Genomic DNA, 18,046 nt, shown 5'->3' with positions numbered 1-18,046 from the left:
GTCATCCTTTCATGAACCAACATCCAGTAATTCCACAACTCAACCACTCATTCTACACTCCGCAGATATTAACACAACCTGCCCATGGCTGGAACAGATCTCTCTTCCAGAGCATCTGTTTCTTAAGCTCTATGGTGTAAACGAAGAGTCAGCAAACTCTTCTGTAAAGGGGCAGATAGTACGTTTTTTATATTTTAGGTAAGTTTTTTATATTTTAGGCTTTGCAAACTACTTGGTCTCTGTCGCAACTATTCATTTCTGCGTGATAGCAGGAATGCAACCATAGGAATGCACACACACACACACACATACACACACACATACACACACACATACACATACACACATACACACACCACACATACACACATACACACACATACACACATACACATACACCATACACACACATACACACACACACAGACACACACACACATACACCATACACACACATACACACATACTATACACACATACACACACACACACCATACACACATACACATACACACACATACACACACACATACACCATACACACATACCATACACACACACATACACACAACACACACACCATACACACACACACATACACACACACATATACACACATACACAGACACACACACACACATACACACACACATACACACACACACAGATACAAACATGCATGCATGCACACACCCACACACATCCCCATGTGTGCACACATGCTTCCATAAGCAGCCTACACAGAGCCAGTTAGCTATGCCAGCCCATTACCTGGCACAAACTGTACACTTGACACGATATATATGTATACATATGTATTTATTTGAGGATGCCACTATGGATGGAGTGGAAGCATGCGCCATTGCGGGGAGGCAGGATTGGGGTCCCTACAAATGGAAGATCTTTCCAACACTCTTACCAAGTACCTTTGGGATGTGGTTCTGTACTTTTAACCTGAACAGCAATCGAGCTGATATTCTGGAGACTGTGATTGATCGTAAGGAAAGATGAAGAAGGCAACTCCTGCAACAGCTTGAATCTGCCAGAACTGGGAGTGGGACGGCCTCCCCCGCCTTCTCCGGGGAGTACAGACCAACACCCCCACACCACCCGGGCAGGTGAGCGTGGAGAGCGAGCACAACACAGAGAGGAAGGGCTGCTGCGTTTTCCATCAAAGGAAGGTTTTTGCTCCCAAAGGTGTTTTCCTGGGCTTCGTTTACTTTTGCTTCTAGTATGTAAAATAAAAGAAGGCCGGGCGCAGCGGCTCACGCCTGCAATCCTAGCACTTTGGGAGGCCAAGGCTGGCAGATCACCTGAGGTCAGGAGTTCGAGACCAGCCTGGACAACATGGTAAAACCCCGTCACTACTAAAAATACAAAAATTAACTGGGCGTGGTGGCGCTCACCTGTAATTCCAGCTACTCGGGAGGCTGAGGCAGGAGAATCGCTTGAACCCGGCAGACAGGTTGCAGTGAGCCAAGATCACATCACTGCACTCCAGCCTGGGCAACAAGAGTGAGACTCTGTCTCAAAAAAAAAACAAAAACAAAAACAAAAAATGGCTGGGCATGGTGGCTCACACCTGTAATCCCAGCACTTTGGGAGGCCGAGCCGGGCAGATCACCTGAGGTCAGGAGTTCGAGACCAGCCTGGCCAACATGGCAAAACCCCGTCTCTACTTAAAAAAATACAAAAAATTAGCCAGGTGTGGTGGTGCGTGCCTGTAATCCCAGCTACTCGGGAGGCTGAGGCAGAAGAATCACTGGAATCCAGGAGGCGGAGGTTGCAGTGAGCCAAGATTGTGCCTCTGCGCTCCAACCTGGGCAAGAAGAGTGAAACTCTGTCTCAAACAATAAAATAAAATCAAAGAAAACAAGGGCATAACATGTCCCAGTAGAGACTGACCGTCCACACTGTTTAGGAAAGTGAGTAAAACCTCGAAAGCCTGTTAGGAGATTCACTTGGGACAGGGACAGTTGGATGCACATCACTCCCCATGCTTCCAACGCTTCCCACAGCTTGTCTGGTGCAGATCTGGGAACATGCTGGGCAGGCACAGACCAGGCCAGGCTGCTGACAGAGCCCTGGTGTTCCCTCGGCAGCCCCCCGTGGCGGCGGGGTCTCCTAAGGCCCAGCGTTAACAGAGCTGTCTGTGTGAGGTCCTCACTTCTCTCCGGAAGCGGGAGGACTCTTGAAGACCTCAGCGTCTTCTGGTCTCAGGGACCCTGAAAACTGTCGCAGGTGCACTTCCTCGGGCTGAGCAGAGGGCCTATCTCGAGCACTTGCCTCTCTTAAAAGGGGGACCAGGGCAAAGTTCTTCCAGTGTCTGGCTGAAACTGAAGGGTAAAACACTATTACTATCTTGGATGCAGCAAAACAAACATTGCCTTCTTGGCCTCCCAAGTCTCCAGATAAAAGGAGGCCCAGGCTAGGCGCAGTGGCTCACGCCTATAATCCCAGCACTTTGGGAGACCGAGACGGGTGGATCACCTGAGGTCAGGAGTTTGAGACCATCCTGACCAACATGGTGAAATCCTATCTCTAATAAAAATACAAAAAATAGCCGGGCATGGTGGCGCATGCCTGTAATCCCAGTACGTGGGAGGCTGAGGCAGGAGGATTGCTTGAACCCGGGAGGCCAAGGTTGCAGTGAGCTGAGATTGCACCACTGCACTCCAGCTTAGGCAACAGAGGGAGACTCTGTCCAAAAAAAAAAAAAAAAAAGGAGGCCCAGGCATGCAAGTGCTTCCTGAGGCACCTGGATCGGTGCAATCTCCTCCTCCCTCAACTGCTCAAAGAGCCTCATGCACTCTGGTTGTTCCTCAAATTCTCTTCCTCCATCCCACCCCGACTTGCTTGCAGCCTCAGGAGAGCCTATCGCCTGCCCCTCTCGGCCTCCATCTCCTCCCTGCCCAAGTGGGAGGGAGAGGAGGTCTCCACAGAGCAATGCCGAGGCCTGTCCCGTGAGTGCCTCAACACCAGGGCAGCTCTGGGTGACGAGCACCAGCCAAAGAGGCAGGATTTGGGGTCCAGGCCCACTGCACTCCAGCCTGGGCGACAGAACGAGACTCCGTCTCAAAAAAAAAAAAGAAAAAAATTATAAAGGTGCAATCAGGCAACCTCCAACCATCCCCCATCCCTGCCCCAATTAACATGGATGTGTATATCCCTGCCTCTGGGTCAAAGCCTTTCTAAATATCACAGTGAACGTGCAGTGTTGTAAACCGCCAACAATGCCGTGCAAACGTAATACGAATCAACTGCCAAGTGAAACAACAAATCTCGTCAAAGATGTGGGATGTCACTAAATCAACAAGAGTGACATTGAAAAACTACTCAAATCACATGCAAAGCTATCTTTGAATAGCTCTCTGGCAAAGACAGACCAGTTAACAATTGACAAAGAGATCATCAATAAGCATTATTATGGGATGCAGGGATTGCTTCTAACTAAACTCATAGGAAAATCACATGATCGCAGGAGGCCTGTGGAAAAACCGATGGCGCCCTCGAGCAGTTTTCTAAAAATGAGCCTTTGATAAAATAGATTTTCACTTCCAGCTATAATAGAGTATCTGGTACTGGGCTAGCCGTCCTGCTGCCAACGATCACAAAACCAGGCAACATACACGCAGCACGTGTTTTTCAGGGACAGGACATCAGGCAGAGTGAAAAACGGCAGTTCTTCAAGTAACACCCACTTAGCGGCTAAAGATTTTTAAAAACTAAAAATTAAAAAAAGGCCAGGCACGGTGGCTCACGCCTGTCATCCCAACGCTTTGGGAGACCAAGGTGGGCGGATCACCTAAGGTCAGGAGTTCGAGACCAGCCTGACCAACATGGTGAAACTCTGTCTCTACTAAAAATATAAAAATTAGCCTGGTGTGGTGGCGGGCAACTGCAATCCCAGCTACTCGGGAGGCTGAGGTGGGAGGATCACTGGAACCCAGGAGGAGGAGGTTGCAGTGAGCCAAGATCGTGCCACTGCACACCAGCCTGGGCAACAGAGCAAGACTCCATCTCATAAATAAATAAATAAATAAATAACTGCAATTCCTAAGAGAAGTGAAAAATCACAAGGGGAGCCCTATGATCTCCCTAACTTTCTGCCTGGGAACCATTGCCCCAACTACAACGCAGTGAGCTGCAGTCTAAGCAGAGCATGGAATTGCCTTTGAGTGAAAGAGGAAGAAATCAAGAGCTGGGCACCTGAAGCAGCGGGAATCTGTGGATACGAGCCCTGGAGAAGAGGAGGAAAGATTTATGGGGGTGGAAGCCCAGAAGTCTTTGGGGCAGGGGAGTCCCCCACCAGTCCTTGCTAAGAGCTGAGCTGTGCTAGTTCATGAGGGTGATTAGAGAGTGGCTCAGAGGATTTAAAGGGTGTTAAGACGGTCTCTGGGCCTCTGAGACCCCCAGTACCACTCAACCTCGAACGTCTCTGTCTCATTTTCATAAAGATAGAAAACAGAATAGGGGCCAAGAGGTTAGGGGCCAGGGGACAAGGGGTCAGGGAGGAAGGGACATAGAGTTATTACACAGGCACAGAGTTTCCGTTTGGGATGATTAAAATGTTCTGGAACAAGGCCGGGCATGGTGGCTCACGCCTGTCATCCCAGCACTTTGGGAGGCCAAGGCAGGTGGATCACCTGAGGTTGGGAGACTAGCCTGGCCAACATGATGAAACCTTGTTTCTGCTATAAAAATACAAAAATTAGCCAGGTGTGGTGGCACGCACCTGTAATCCCAGCTACTCGGGAGGCTGAGACAGGAGAATCGCTTGAATCCGGGAGTGGAGCTTGCAGTGAGCCAAGATTGTGCCACTGCACTTCAGCCTGGGTGACAGAGTGACACTCCGTCTCAAAAAAAAAAAAAAAAAAAATTCTGGAAATAGATAGTGGTGATAGTTGTACAATAATGTAAATGTACTTAATGACACTAAATTGTACACTTAAAAATGATTTAAATGGCAAGTTTTAGGAGATAAATATTTTACCACAGTTTTTTTAGAATTAAATACAAAGTAATTCAAAAACGAAGTGTTCAGGGTTGTAATTATAACTCAAAATTTGTCCACTATAAACTGTGCCTGCTTCATTTTTAAGTGTCCTCAATTAGACATTTATTTAATGTTTTCTATTAAATGTTTACCAGTAACTGTTAAACAGCTTCCTTTCTGGTAATTTTCCTTGGGGTTTTTCTATTTTTTCTTTTTTTGAGACAGAGTCTCACTCTGTCGCCCAGGCTGGAGTGCAGTGGTGTGATCTCAGCTCACCACAACCTCCACCTCCCAGGTTCAACCAATTCTCCTGCTTCAGCCTCCTGAGTAGCTGGGATTACAGGTGCCCACGACCATGACTGGCTAATTTTTGTATTTTTTTGGTAGAGATGGGGTTTCACCATGTTAGCCAGGCTAGTCTCGAACTCCTGACCTCAGGCAATCTGCCTGCCTTGGCCTCCCAAAGTGCTGGGATGACAGGCGTGAGCCACTGTGCCCGACCTCCTTGGACTTTTTCTGCTCAAGGCATCCCTTTCCTCTTCTCACCCTCCCCTCTTCTCCACCTGCCCAGCTGTGTCCATGAGTGACAAGTGTTTCCGTCTGCCTGTTTGTGTCCGCACAGCCTCACAGAGCTATGACGTCCCATGCACACGTGCAGAGTGAGGAGCAGGGCCGAGGAGGCAGGGCAGCCCACACAAGGAGGCGGGGTGGGGCTGGGCTGCATCCCCTGGGGCGCTGAGGACAGGTGCCTGGGCTGGAGATGCTGGCACAGCCGCTTGCACAGGCCCAGTGAGTCGTCAGTGGTGACAGCATGCATGAGGCACTCAAGTCAGCCCGTGACTATGCGCACATGGCTGACGTCAGGAGCTGCTACAGTGCCCGGGTCCTGGGGCGAAGAGGAGCCCGGCAAGGCGTGGAGAAACTGCAAAGCTCCCCCTGCCCAATGTCAGGCCACCAGCCAAGGAGGCGCCAAGCACCGGTCCCTCACGCCTCACCTCTGCTTGACCGCAGGGAGAAGCTCAGGGTGCGCTTGACGCCCTCACAGTTGCCCGGGTCTTCGTTGATGATGCCCACGTTGGTGTTCCAGGTGGTCCAGTTCACCTCGTCCACCCTGCAGGGTAAGGGGCCAAGGGAGCCTGAGAGCTCTGCCCAGCTTCCCAGGCCGAGGGCTCTGCCCACAGGCCAAGCCCGAGAAACCCACCCATCCCCACAGGCGGGTCGGGAGGGCGGAGAAGACTTGATTTTTGGACACCATCCCCAAAGATGTGATCTCTGACCACACTGTGAGGCCCAGGGACTTTACACATTGGATGCCAGGCTCTGACCCTGCTCACTAGAAGACCCCTTCTGGACACCTCGAATTTTCCAGAATTTAGTGTCTGGGCGCCACCAGCCGAGATCGAAGATGGGTCCCCCATGCATGCCCACAACGGAGCTCAGGACAGCCCCAATGCCCACAGCTGGTGTGGGGAGAGCCCCCTGTGCTCATGACCAGCCCCAGGAGGCCCTGAGGTAGGCTCTGTGTCCACAGGGGAGCCCCGAGGCTCCCAAGCTCTGATTCAGGTGGAGCCTGGGCGTTACCTGAAGCACCACCTGTAGTCGTCCTTGCCGTCAGGTGTGTATCCCACCTGCAGCAGCTTGCCTGAGCGGAAGGCCTTCCTCATGCACTTGAGGAAGCTCTTCTCCGTGTCCAGGATGGTGATGGCTCTCTGCAGGAAGACACCAAGGGCAGAGGAGCTGAGGGGCAGAGGGTGCATCCCAGGGCCTCCCTGGCTGCCAGTATCCACCTCCCCAGGGGCTCTCCCAGGCCCAGATGCCTCCGGGCTGCTGTCCAGCGCCCTCTATGCTAGCTTGGTTTCTGAAGCCTGGCGGGCGCTCCACGCAAGGGGCACAGCCCGGCCAGCCCAGACCTGTGCAGGTGCCACTGGTGCCTGCCGGGCCTGGGCAGGGCAGCCCCAGGAGTGGTACGGAGGAGCTCACAAGGGGCAACACTGGGTAGGGGCTGAGAGCAGGGCCTCAGGGTGAGACTGCCTGGGCCAGGTCCTGGCTCTGCCACTTACTAGCCATGTGGCCTTGAGTACAGACACCTAACTTCACTGTGCCTCAGCGTCTTCATTCAAAAATTGAACAGTATAGCCAGGCGCGGTGGCTCACGCCTGTAATCTCAGCACTCTGGGAGGCCAAGGCAGGTGGATCACCTGAGGTCAGGAGTTCGAAACCAGCCTGGCCAACACAGTGAAACCCCTTCTCGACTAAAAATACAAAAATTAGCTGGGTGTGATGGCGGGCGCCTGCAATCCCAATTACTAGGGAGGCTGAGGCAGGAGAATCGCTTGAACCCGGGAGGCAGAGGTTGCAGTGAGCCAAGATCGTGCCAGTGCACTCCAGCCTAGGCAACAAGAGCGAAACCCCATTTCAGAAAAAAAAAAAAAGGAACAGTAATAGAACCCACTTCACAGGACTGTTGTGAGGATTAAATGAGATCAGGTAAGACAGACAGTTAGTACAGTCCTATAGTCCCTATCATAGAGAAAGTGCTTCTTCATAAGAAAGAAACTTATTATTAGTAGTTGGGGATGCAGGTGTGGCCCACAGGGCTCAGAAATGTAGCTGTCAGGGCCCTGCCTCATGGTAGCTGCTCCCCTGAGTCTGGCCTCTGGTGCCCACCTTACGCCAGGCTCCTCTGAGGTGGACACCCTGTGGGGCTGAGCCCTCCCCCTCCTTCCCTCCAGGACCACCCAGACCACAGCCAAGCACGGTGTCTATAAACACCAGCTAAACTCAGCTGACCCTGAGCAAGTGCTGGCCGGGGGAACTTGCTGGAAGCCCACTGAGGGAGGTGCTGAGGCTGGATCCCTGGGCCTGGCCGGACTTTCTGCCCCCTCCTCAAATCCTGCAGGGCTCATGTGCCCAGCGGGGTAAAGCAGGGAACAGAGCAGCCCACACCCTCCTGGCCGCTCACCACCCCCCGCCACTCCACCCACCCACCTGCAGCTTCCAGATGTTCTTGCTCTCCTGTGCGATCTTGTTGACAGTCTCGCCCATGAGGGCAATGAGCATGTTGAGCAGGAGGATGTAGGTGAGAATCACATAGGCCAGCAGCAGGATGATGAACACAGCCTTGAAGTCGTAGTTCTCGGTGAACTCCAGGTCCCCCATGCCGATGGTGAACTTGAACAGCTCCAGGCAGGTGGAGTACAGGCTGTTGTAGGAGCTATCGGGGGGCCTGCAGCCAGGCCCCCGCCACCTGTGCGAGGTGGACTCAGACGGCAGGGAGTTGTTCTTCCCGTCTTCAATCAGCGTCACCACCGCTACGGGGCACGGGGAGGGCGGGGTGCCACTGGATAGAAGCCAACACCCCAAGTCCCCTGACATACACCCTCCTGCTCAGTCTCCGATAACTTTGTGAGAAGTTATTTTTAAAGCACCCCTTCTTTAAAACTAACAAAAAATTTTCAAAGTATATTTTTAAGAACTTTATCATCACCTTCTAGAAAAATAAATAAATATGTAAATCTCTAGTACAATGTGAATATAACCACCTTTGTTCAGTGCACAACCTGCTTAACCGTACATGTCAGCTCTGGTTCCATACCTGCTTTGTCCCTCACACCCTGTCGGCCTGCATCCCTCAGAGGTCCATTTTGCAACCATGAGCATGGAGCAGCTCAGAGCAGAATGACCTCTCCCCACATTCTGCCTGCTTCTTTGGGAAGTGTGGCCCAGAGTCTGAGGGCCTCTGCAGCAGTTGTGCACTGTGGTTGCTGCCTATCAGTATCCACTAACCCCCCGGCCTAGTCCCTTCCTGTACCTACTGAAATGCAAGGCCTTCAGATCCAGGTGCCAGAGCCCACACTATTAGGTCTGTCCTAGCCACAGCAGCCCATCCCTCCCAGCCAGAGATTCCAACACAAACCGCAGGGTGGGGACAGGGAGGGCGTACCATGTGAACTAGGCAACTGTGGGACTCGGGTGAGCATCAAAGCAGAGTCCAGTGCTCAAAAAATGACATGGAGGCCGGGCACGGCAGCTCATGCCTGTAATCCCAGCACTTTGGGAGGCCGAGGTGGGTTGATCACCTGAGGTCAGGAGTTTGAGATCAGCCTGGCCAACATGGTGAAACCTCATCTCTACTAAAAATACAAAAATCAGCAAGGGGTGGTGGCGGGCGCCTGTGATCCCAGCTACTCAGGAGGCTGAGGCAGGAGAATCGCTTGAACCCAGGAGGCGGAGGTTGCAGATGGCACCGCTGCACTCCAGCCTGGGTGACAGAGCGAGACTCCATCTCAAAAAAAAAAAAAAAAAGATGTAGACATGTCAAAAGAGCACAGGAGCCAGCTGGAAGGGGCTCCCTGTGACTAATCTCAGACAATTTCAGTATAAAATAAAAGAGGAGGCCGGGCGCGGTGGCTCAAGCCTGTAATCCCAGCACTTTGGGAGGCTGAGACGGGTGGATCACGAGGTCAGGAGATCGAGACCATCCTGGCTAACACGGTGAAACCCCGTCTCTACTTAAAAAATACAAAAAACTAGCTGGGCGAGGTGGCGGGCACCTGTAGTCCCAGCTACTCGGGAGGCTAAGTCAAGAGAATGGCATGAACCCGGGAGGCGGAGCTTGCAGTGAGCTGAGATCTGGCCACTGCACTCCAGCCTGGGCGACAGAGCGAGACTCCGTCTCAAAAAAAAAGAAAAAAAAAAAAAAAAAAAAAAAAAAAAGGATAGTCAGGATCATAACCCATTTAACAAAGTGAGAATCCGTGAAAACAAAAGACTGCATGGGGCCATGCTGATACAAATAAATACACAGGAGTGGGGAATGGAAAGCTCTTCTCCACAATAGAATGCCAGGTCAGAAATGCACAAGCAATGATGGAGTTAGAAGATCACCATGTCCGGGCACGGTGGCTCACACCTGTCATCCCAGCACTTCGGGAGGCCAAGGCAGGCAGATCACCTGAGGTCAGGAGTTCAAGACCAGCCCAAGCAACATGGTGAAACCCCGTCTGTACTAAAAATATAAAAATTAGCCAGGCATGGTGATGGGCAGCTGTAATCCCAGCTACCCAGGAGGCTGAGGAAGGAAAATTGCTTGAACGTGGGAGGCGAAGGTTGTAGTGAGCCAAGATGGCACCACTGCACGCCAGCCTGGGTGACAGACAGAGACTCCTTCTCAAAAAAAAAAAAAAGAAAAGAAAAAGAAAATCATCATTTGGCCACCATGATAGGATGAAGTGATTCAGGTAAGACTCATCAAGGGATGCTAACACTCCTGGGTGAAAGTCTGATGAGAAACAGGCTAGTCACATAGTTTCAAAGCATCTCCTTGAAAAGTATCCATTACAAAGGTAAATATAGTAGTTTTACAGTGGAAAAGTCTGGCAGATCAACCAAAACCAACTCATCGATGCTAACGTCACCAGAAGTGAGACAGACATCATGTGACTTCCAATAAAACACACAGCAGAAGACATAAGTCGCTTCTTGATATTCTGGACAAAATTGCATGCCTGGCTATAATCATGAGGAAACATCAGACACACCCAAATTCAGAAACATTGTCAAAACCACTGGTCTCTACTCATTACAAATTCTAAGGTTGCAAATGACAAGGGATGACACAGGAACTGCCCCAGATTAAAGGAGACTAAGGCCAGGCACGGTGGCTCACGCCTGTCATTCTAGCACTTTGGAGAGCCGAGGCGGGCAGATCACTTGAGGTCAGGAGCTCAAGACCAACATGGCGAAATCCCATCTCTACTAAAAATACAAAAAAAAAAAAAAAAAAAAAATAGCCAGGTGTGGTGGCGGGCACCTGTAATCCCAGCTACTCGGGAGGCTGAGGCACAAGAATCACTTGAACCCTGGAAGTGGAGGTTGTAGTGAGCCAAGATGGTGCCACTGTACTCCAGTCTGGGCAACAGCATGAGACTCTGTATCAAAAAATAATTAATGGCCAGGCACGGTGGCTCATGCCTGTAATCCCAGCACTTTGAGAGGCCGAGGTGGGTGGATCACCTGAGGTCAGGAGTTCGAGACCAGCCTGGCCAATATGGTAAAACTCCATTGCTATTAAAAATATAAAAACTAGCCAGGCATGGTGGTGGGCGCCTGTAATCCCTGCTACTTGAGAGGCTGAGGCAGGAGAATTGTTTGAACCCAGGAGACGGAGGTTGCAGTGAGCCAACACAGTGCCACTGCACTCCAGCCTCGGCAACAAAGACTCTGTCTTAAATAATAATAATAATAAATTAATTATTAAAGGAGACCAAAGAAGCATGACAATGGAAGGTAATGCATGATCTCGGATTCTCATTTTCTGATAAAGACATTATTAGGACAAGTGGTGAAATTCAAATAAGGACTATGGGTTAGCTAATAGTGTGGGTCGATATTACCTTCTTGATTGTGATCACTGAACTGTGTTTATGTAAAATAACTTTCTTTTAGAAATACACACTGAAGTATTTCATGGTAAAGGGCTGATCACATCTGCAACTTACTCTCAGTTTTTTTCACACGTGGCATATGTGTTCATGTTTGTGCGTGAGCATGTATATGGGGTAGAGAAAGTGGTAACATAAAATGTGGTAATTTGGGGGGAATCTCGGTCAAGAGTGTAGAGAAGTTATTGGTTCTATTCTTGCAACTTGTCTGAAGTCTGAAATAATGTCAAAATTAAAAGTTGAAGGGCCGGGCATGGTGGCTCACACCTGTAATCCCAGCACTTTGGGAGGCTGAGGCGGGTGGATCACAAGGTCAGGAGTTCGCAACCAGCCTCAGCAACATGGTGGAAACCCCGTCTCTACTAAAATACAAAAAATTAGCCAGGCGTGGCATTGTGCACCTGTAGTCCCAGCTACTCGGGAGGCTGAGGTAGGAGAATTGCTTGAACCTGGGAGGCAGAGGTTGCGGTGAGCCAAGTTTGCACCACTGCACTCCAGCCTTGGTGACACAGTGAGATTCCGTCTCAAAAAAAAAAAAAAAAAAAGTTGAAAAACCAAATGAGCCAAAATGCTATGCGACAGCCACAGCACTTCCAGCCTGGAAAATTCTTACAGCATTTTATATATCATGTGGCCAGGTTCTGGGGCTCATTTCAGTGTGTCCTCGGTCCACCCTCTCTGGCACCTGCAGACATGCACCTGCCTACCAGCTTCTCATTCAGCTCCCGGCAGAGTCTTCAGGAGGTTCAGGCAAACAGGACCCCTGCCCTTCCCCATCCCTGACCAAGCTCATTACCTGTGGAAAACCCGAACAAGAAGACGACATAGACGAACATGAAGCGACACAGGTCTCTCAGGATCATCTGTAGGAGACAGCAGGCTCATTAGAGCCGAGGCCAGGTCCGGGAGGAGCTGAGGGAAGGACCAGGCCGCACCCGCCTGGGGGCGCATCTTGAGAACACGCCGGAGGGTTTGCTTGGCTGGTTCTCAGCTGGGGGCTCATGAGGGAGTCACCCACCCTCCCCCATAGCCTTTGTTCTGGTCGAGAGATGGAGGCCTGGTGTGCAGAGGGGTCAGGTTTCAGGGGATCCCCCTGCATATACCTGGGTCAGGGCTAGATTGCTTGATTCTTGGAAAATGGGCTGGGGGCTAAACCAGCCCCTTCCCAGGCAAGACAGAGAGGATGGGCGGAGTTCCTGGGACAGCATCTTACCCGCCCCCGAGGTGAGTGGGCTCTGAGGAGACCCACTGGGGCCCCGGGCACCCACCTTCTCTATCATGACAGCGTAGATGCCCATCTGCTGGAAGCCACGGGTGTAGTAGAGCATGTTGGTCCAGCCCAAGGCCAGGGAGAACACCATAGAGGCCACGTACTCCTTGAGGTGGCTGAAGTACAGCACCACGGTGGCCAGCATGAACAGTGACTGCAGAAAGCTGAGGGCGGAGGGGCAGAAAGCTGTGTCTACAGGAACCCGGGAGGCCTGGTGCCCCCAGAACAAAAGGCCGCAGGCTGCTCAGAGGACCAGACTGCAGGCCATGATAGGAACTAGGGTTGGGCTGTCCTGCTTCCTTCAGCCCAGGCGTTCTCCATGGAAGCAGCATCATCCCCAAGGAGCAGAAATAGGCTTGGTGAGGAGGTGTGCGAAGTCTCACTCTTTTTATGTATCAAGCACAGATATAAATATAGTACATAAAGGCCAGGCGCAGTGGCTCATGCCTGTAATCCCAGCACTTTGGGAGGCTGAGGCAAGCGGAGCATGAGGTCAAGAGTTCGAGGCCAGCCTGACCAACATAGAGAAACCCCACCTCTACTAAAAATACAAAAACAAACAAAAAAAATTAGCCAGGCATGGTGGCGTGTGCCTGTAATCCCAGCTACTCAGGAGGCTGAGCCAAGATCGCGCCACTGCACTCCAGCCTGGAGGACAGAGTGAGACTCTGTCAAGAAAGAAAGAAGAGAAAAAGAAAGAGAGAAAGGAGGGAGGGAAGGAGGGAGGGAACGAAGGAAGGAAGGAAGGAAGGAAGGAAGGAAGGAAGGAAGGAAGGAAGGAAGGAAGGAAGGAAGGAAGGACATAAAAGGATATATAGTGGCCAGGCGTGGTGGCTCACACCTGTAACCCCAGCACTTTGAGAGTTTGAGATGGGCAGATCACTTGAGGTCAGGAGTTTGAGACCAGCCCAGCTAACACAGTGAAACCCCGTCTCTACTAAAAATACAAAAATTAGCTGGGCAAGGTGCACACCTCTAATCCCAGCTACTGGGAACACTGAGACAGGAGAATCGCAATGCTATGTAAAACACTGTTTCTATTAGGCAGGTAAATCAGTGTGTGCTAAATCTACAGACCTTGCCTCTTGAGTTTGGCTTTTGGAGCTAAAGTATAGGTATCTCAAGATTAGGGGGGAAACAGAGGAAAATAACCCATTCTACCAAAAAGGTGCCTGCACTCCTGTGTTTATCAAAACACTATTCACACAATAGCAAAGCATGGAATCAATCCAGGTGCCCATCCATGGTAGACTGGATAATCAAAATGTGGTACGTATATACCGTGGAATACTATGCAGCCATAAAAAAGAATGAGATCATGTCCTTTGCAGCAACATGGATGCAGCTGGAGGCCACTATCCTAAGCAAATTAACACAGAAACAGAAAACCAAACCCCACATGTCCTCACTTACATGTGGAGCGAAACACTGGGTGCCCACAAGCACAAAGACGGGAACAATAAACACTGAGGATTCCAAAAGGGCGGCAGCCGGGAGGGGGACCAGGGTTGAAGAACTACCTATCAGGTACCATGTTCACTACTTGGGTGACCAGATCATTAAACCCCCAGACCTCAGCATCATACACTATACCTACCTAATAAACCTGCACATGTACCCCCAAATCTAAATTCTTTAAAAAAATTAAAATAAAAAAGTGTACCTTTCACGATCATGTAAAATAAAGCTGATTCTAGTTTTACTTGGCCCCCCCAAAAAAAAAAGAAAAAAAAGATTGGGTGAAAGGGTGGGCTTTGTGAGTCCTACGGACAAGCTGCAAGAGATTCAGAATCATTCCTTGCTCTTCCGGGAAGGAAGAGATCAGGACAGGGGCTGTGAGCCGAGATCCCATTCCGGAGTCCTCGGCACATACTGGGGCTTGAGGCTCTGGCTTACTTTCTGAAGGAAGGAGGTTCCCTGCCACATCCGCACTGTTCCATTAATTTATTTAGAGATGCTATCTCGCTCTGTTACCTAGGCCGGAGTGCAATGGCACGATCTTGGCTCACTGCAACTTCGTCTCCCGGGTTCAAGCAATTCTCCCACCTTAGCCTCCTGAGTAGCTGGGATTACAGGTGTGTGCCACCACGCCCAGCTAATTTTTGTATTTTTAGTAGACACGGGGTTTCACCGTGTTGGCCTGGCTGGTCTTGAACTCCTGACCTCAAGTGATCTGCCCGCCTCGGCCTCCCGAAGTGCTGGGATGACAGGCATGAGCCACCGCGCCCGGCCATCCACACTGTTCTATAACTGTGCTTTCACTCATCTGCCTCCTCCTAAAGCAGTGGTTCTCAACCAGGAGTGATTCTGGCACCACCCCCGAAACAAGTGAGGGGCCTTTGGCCGTTATCTGGAGATGTTCTTGATTGTCAAGACTGGGGGATGGGGAAGAGCTCCAGGCATCTGTGAGTAGAGACCAGTGATGCTGCTAAATATTCTACAGTGCACGGGGCAGCCCCACCCCCTACCACAACTAAGCACTATCCAGTCCAAAATAGCAACAGTACCAAGGTTGCAGAACCCCCCATTAAAGACAGGAAACTCCCTAAAGGCGGGCACCATGTCTGTTTCATCCAGTATTCCAGGGCCAACCCCGTGAACGGCCGATGGATGGACAATGAGTGGGAAGGTGAACCAGGGCACATGTCACTTGGACTGTAAGCCACGGCACAGTTCCTCCATCCCTGGCCCCTGGCACAGAGCAGGCCCTCAGTATTCATTCATTCATGCCCCGAGTATGTATTGAGCGCCTTCCATCACTCCCTCAGCATGTTCACTGAGGTCCCACTATGTGGTCCCAGGCCCGGCGTGAGTGAGAGCTCAAGTGAGAACTGATTGCTGTCACCTGGGGCCTGGACTGGGAATGAGTCAAAGTGTCACTTACAAAAGCATCTCACTGTAGCTGTCCACAAACAGCGTCTTCATCGACGGCCGCCTCTGCAGGAAATATTGAATCTGCAGGTAAACAGAGAGAGTAAGATCCCAGGCAATGCTCGATGTGGCTAAATGGTGAGCGTTCAGATGCTTCCTAAATGGCACCACGACGGGGTGGCCGAATGTGTGAAAGCAGAGATTGTGAAAAGAGCAGAACGGCATGGGTCAGGCCAATGGGGTAACACTAGGTGGCCCAGTCAGTAGAAATTGTTAAAAATACACGGTGGAAGCCAGGTGCGGTGGCTCAAGCCTGTAATCCCAGCACTTTGGGAGGCCAAGACAGGCAGATCACAAGGTCAGGAGATCGAGACCATCCTGGCTAACACGGTGAAACCCCGTCTCTACTAAAAAATACAAAAAACTAGCCGGGCGAGGTGGCGGGCGCCTGTAATCCCAGCTACTCAGGAGGCTGAGGCAGGAGAATGGCGTGAACCTGGGAGGCGGAGCTTGCAGTGAGCTGAGATCCGGCCACTGCACTCCAGCCTGGGCCACAGAGCGAGACTCCGTCTCAAAAAAAAAAAAAAAAAAAAAAAAATACACGGTGGAAGCCGGGTGCGGTGGCTCATGCCTGTCATCCCAGCACTTTGGGAGGCCAAGGCAAGTGGATCACCTGAGGTCAGGAGTTCGAGACCAGCCTGGCCAACATGGTGAAACCCTGTCTCTACTAAAAATACAAAACAATTAGCTGGGTGCGGTGGCGCATGCCTGTAATCCCAGCTACTCACAGGGCTGAGGCAGGAAAATTGCTTGAACCCAGGAGGCAGAGGTTGCAGTGAGCCAAGCTGGTGCCACTGTACTCCAGCCTGGCTGACAGTGAGACTCTGTCTCAAAAAAAAAAAAATTACACAGTGGATTTACCCACTGTGTAATACCCAGAAATACAGACAGGAAGGAAAATCATCAAAATGTTATCAGTTGCCGTATTGAATTGGACAAATTGTTTTCTTCTTTCTAATTGGTGCTTTTTCCTAATTTTTTTTTTTTAAGAGATCAGAGTCTCACTATGTTGCCCAGGCTGGTCTCAAACTCCTGGCCTCAGCCTCCCAAGTAGCTGGGATTACAAGCATGAGCCACTTTTTTCTTAACTTTTCACATGCCGAGCATACTTTTCTCTTAATTTTAAGTAAGCGTTAAAATAAAAATTCTTGTAACAAGCTGCCACGGTCAGCCGTGAGTCCTGTCCAAGACACCCCCACACTTCTGCTCCCTCCCACAGGCCAATCCTGCTTTTGCCACTCCAGCCACACTTGCTACTGTGGCGTTGTATTTTACTGTAATGTAAACCATGAGTGTGAAAAGAAAGACAGTTGTCTCTGTGAAGACAAAGTTCAATGACAGAACAATTCCATAACGGTGAGTGACTTTAAAAAAAATTGGGTAGAGCTTACACCAAAAAAGACTGGGGGATAAAACTCACAATCGAAGGCCGGGCGCAGTGGCCCAAGCCTGTAATCCCAGCACTTTGGGAGGCCGAGGCGGGCGGATCATGAGGTCAGGAGATCGAGACCATCCTGGCTAACATGATGAAACCCAGTCTCTACTAAAAATACAAAAATTAGCTGGGCGCCGTGGCACACACCTGTAGTCCCAGCTACTCGGGAGGCTGAGGATGGAGAATCACTTGAACCCAGGAAGCAGAGGTTGCAGTGAGCCAAGATCGTGCCACTGCACTCCAGGCTGGGCAACCGATCGAGACTCCATCTTAGAAAAAAAAAAAAATCATAATGGGGCCGGGCGCAGTGGCTCAGGCCTGCAATCCCAACACTTTGGGAGGCCGAGGCAGGCAGATCACGAGTTCAGGAGCTCGAGACCATCCTGGCTAACACGGTGAAACCCCGTCTCTACTAAAAATACAAAAAATTAGCCGGGCGTGGTGGCGGGCGCCTGTAGTCCCAGCTACTCGGGAGGCTAAGGCAGGAGAATGGCGTGAACCTGGGAGGCGGAGCTTGCAGTGAGCTGAGATCGCGCCACTGCACTCCAGCCTGGGCAACAGAGCGAGACTCCATCCCAAAAAAAAAAAAAAAAATCACAGTGGAGCCTGGGCACGGTGACGGCTTCCTGTAGTTCCAGCTACCCCAGAGGCTGAGGCGGGAGGATCGCTTTAGCCCAGGAGACAGAGGTTGCAGTGAGCCATGATCACACCACTGCACTCCAGCCTGGGTGACACAGCAAGACCCCATCTTATAAAACTTAAAATTAAAATACTACAAGGGTTTCTGGGGTCAAAGAAAAAAAAAAACCCAATGATCATCTGAAATTCTACATTCAGACTTTTTTGTATGCATCTAAGTTCTCACTCTTCTTTAAAGAAGCTGAAACTCAAAATCTTAGATGATAGAAATATGGTTTTTGCAAGAAAGGTGACATAAAATCTGAAACAGTGAGTCCCACATTCAAAGAAAA

The 18,046-nt window shown here is 50.6% G+C and overlaps 2 protein-coding genes across 12 annotated transcripts in view; one reads left to right on the top strand and one right to left on the bottom strand.

The window, feature by feature from the left end:
- The window catches only part of EMC6 (ER membrane protein complex subunit 6), a 127,618-nt gene that overhangs the window by 17,377 nt on the left and 92,195 nt on the right, over positions 1-18,046 (top strand). The window lies entirely within an intron of this gene.
- TRPV1 (transient receptor potential cation channel subfamily V member 1) overlaps positions 801-18,046 on the bottom strand; it is a 28,436-nt gene continuing 11,190 nt past the window's right edge. The window contains exons 9-15 of the mRNA XM_050765812.1: positions 15,594-15,664; positions 12,708-12,873; positions 12,236-12,302; positions 7,985-8,307; positions 6,578-6,705; positions 5,992-6,107; positions 801-2,336 (exon numbers count right to left, since the gene is read on the bottom strand). Of these exons, the coding sequence (XP_050621769.1) occupies positions 2,164-2,336; positions 5,992-6,107; positions 6,578-6,705; positions 7,985-8,307; positions 12,236-12,302; positions 12,708-12,873; positions 15,594-15,664 (1,044 nt within the window). The 3' untranslated portion in view covers positions 801-2,163. The remainder of the gene's footprint in view (positions 2,337-5,991; positions 6,108-6,577; positions 6,706-7,984; positions 8,308-12,235; positions 12,303-12,707; positions 12,874-15,593; positions 15,665-18,046) is intronic.

The sequence above is a fragment of the Macaca thibetana genome, chromosome 16, assembly GCF_024542745.1.
Source record: "Macaca thibetana thibetana isolate TM-01 chromosome 16, ASM2454274v1, whole genome shotgun sequence".
NCBI classification, from domain to species: domain Eukaryota; kingdom Metazoa; phylum Chordata; class Mammalia; order Primates; family Cercopithecidae; genus Macaca; species Macaca thibetana.
Note: the sequence above shows the minus strand (reverse complement) of the source record. Positions and strands in the feature narration are given on the sequence as shown.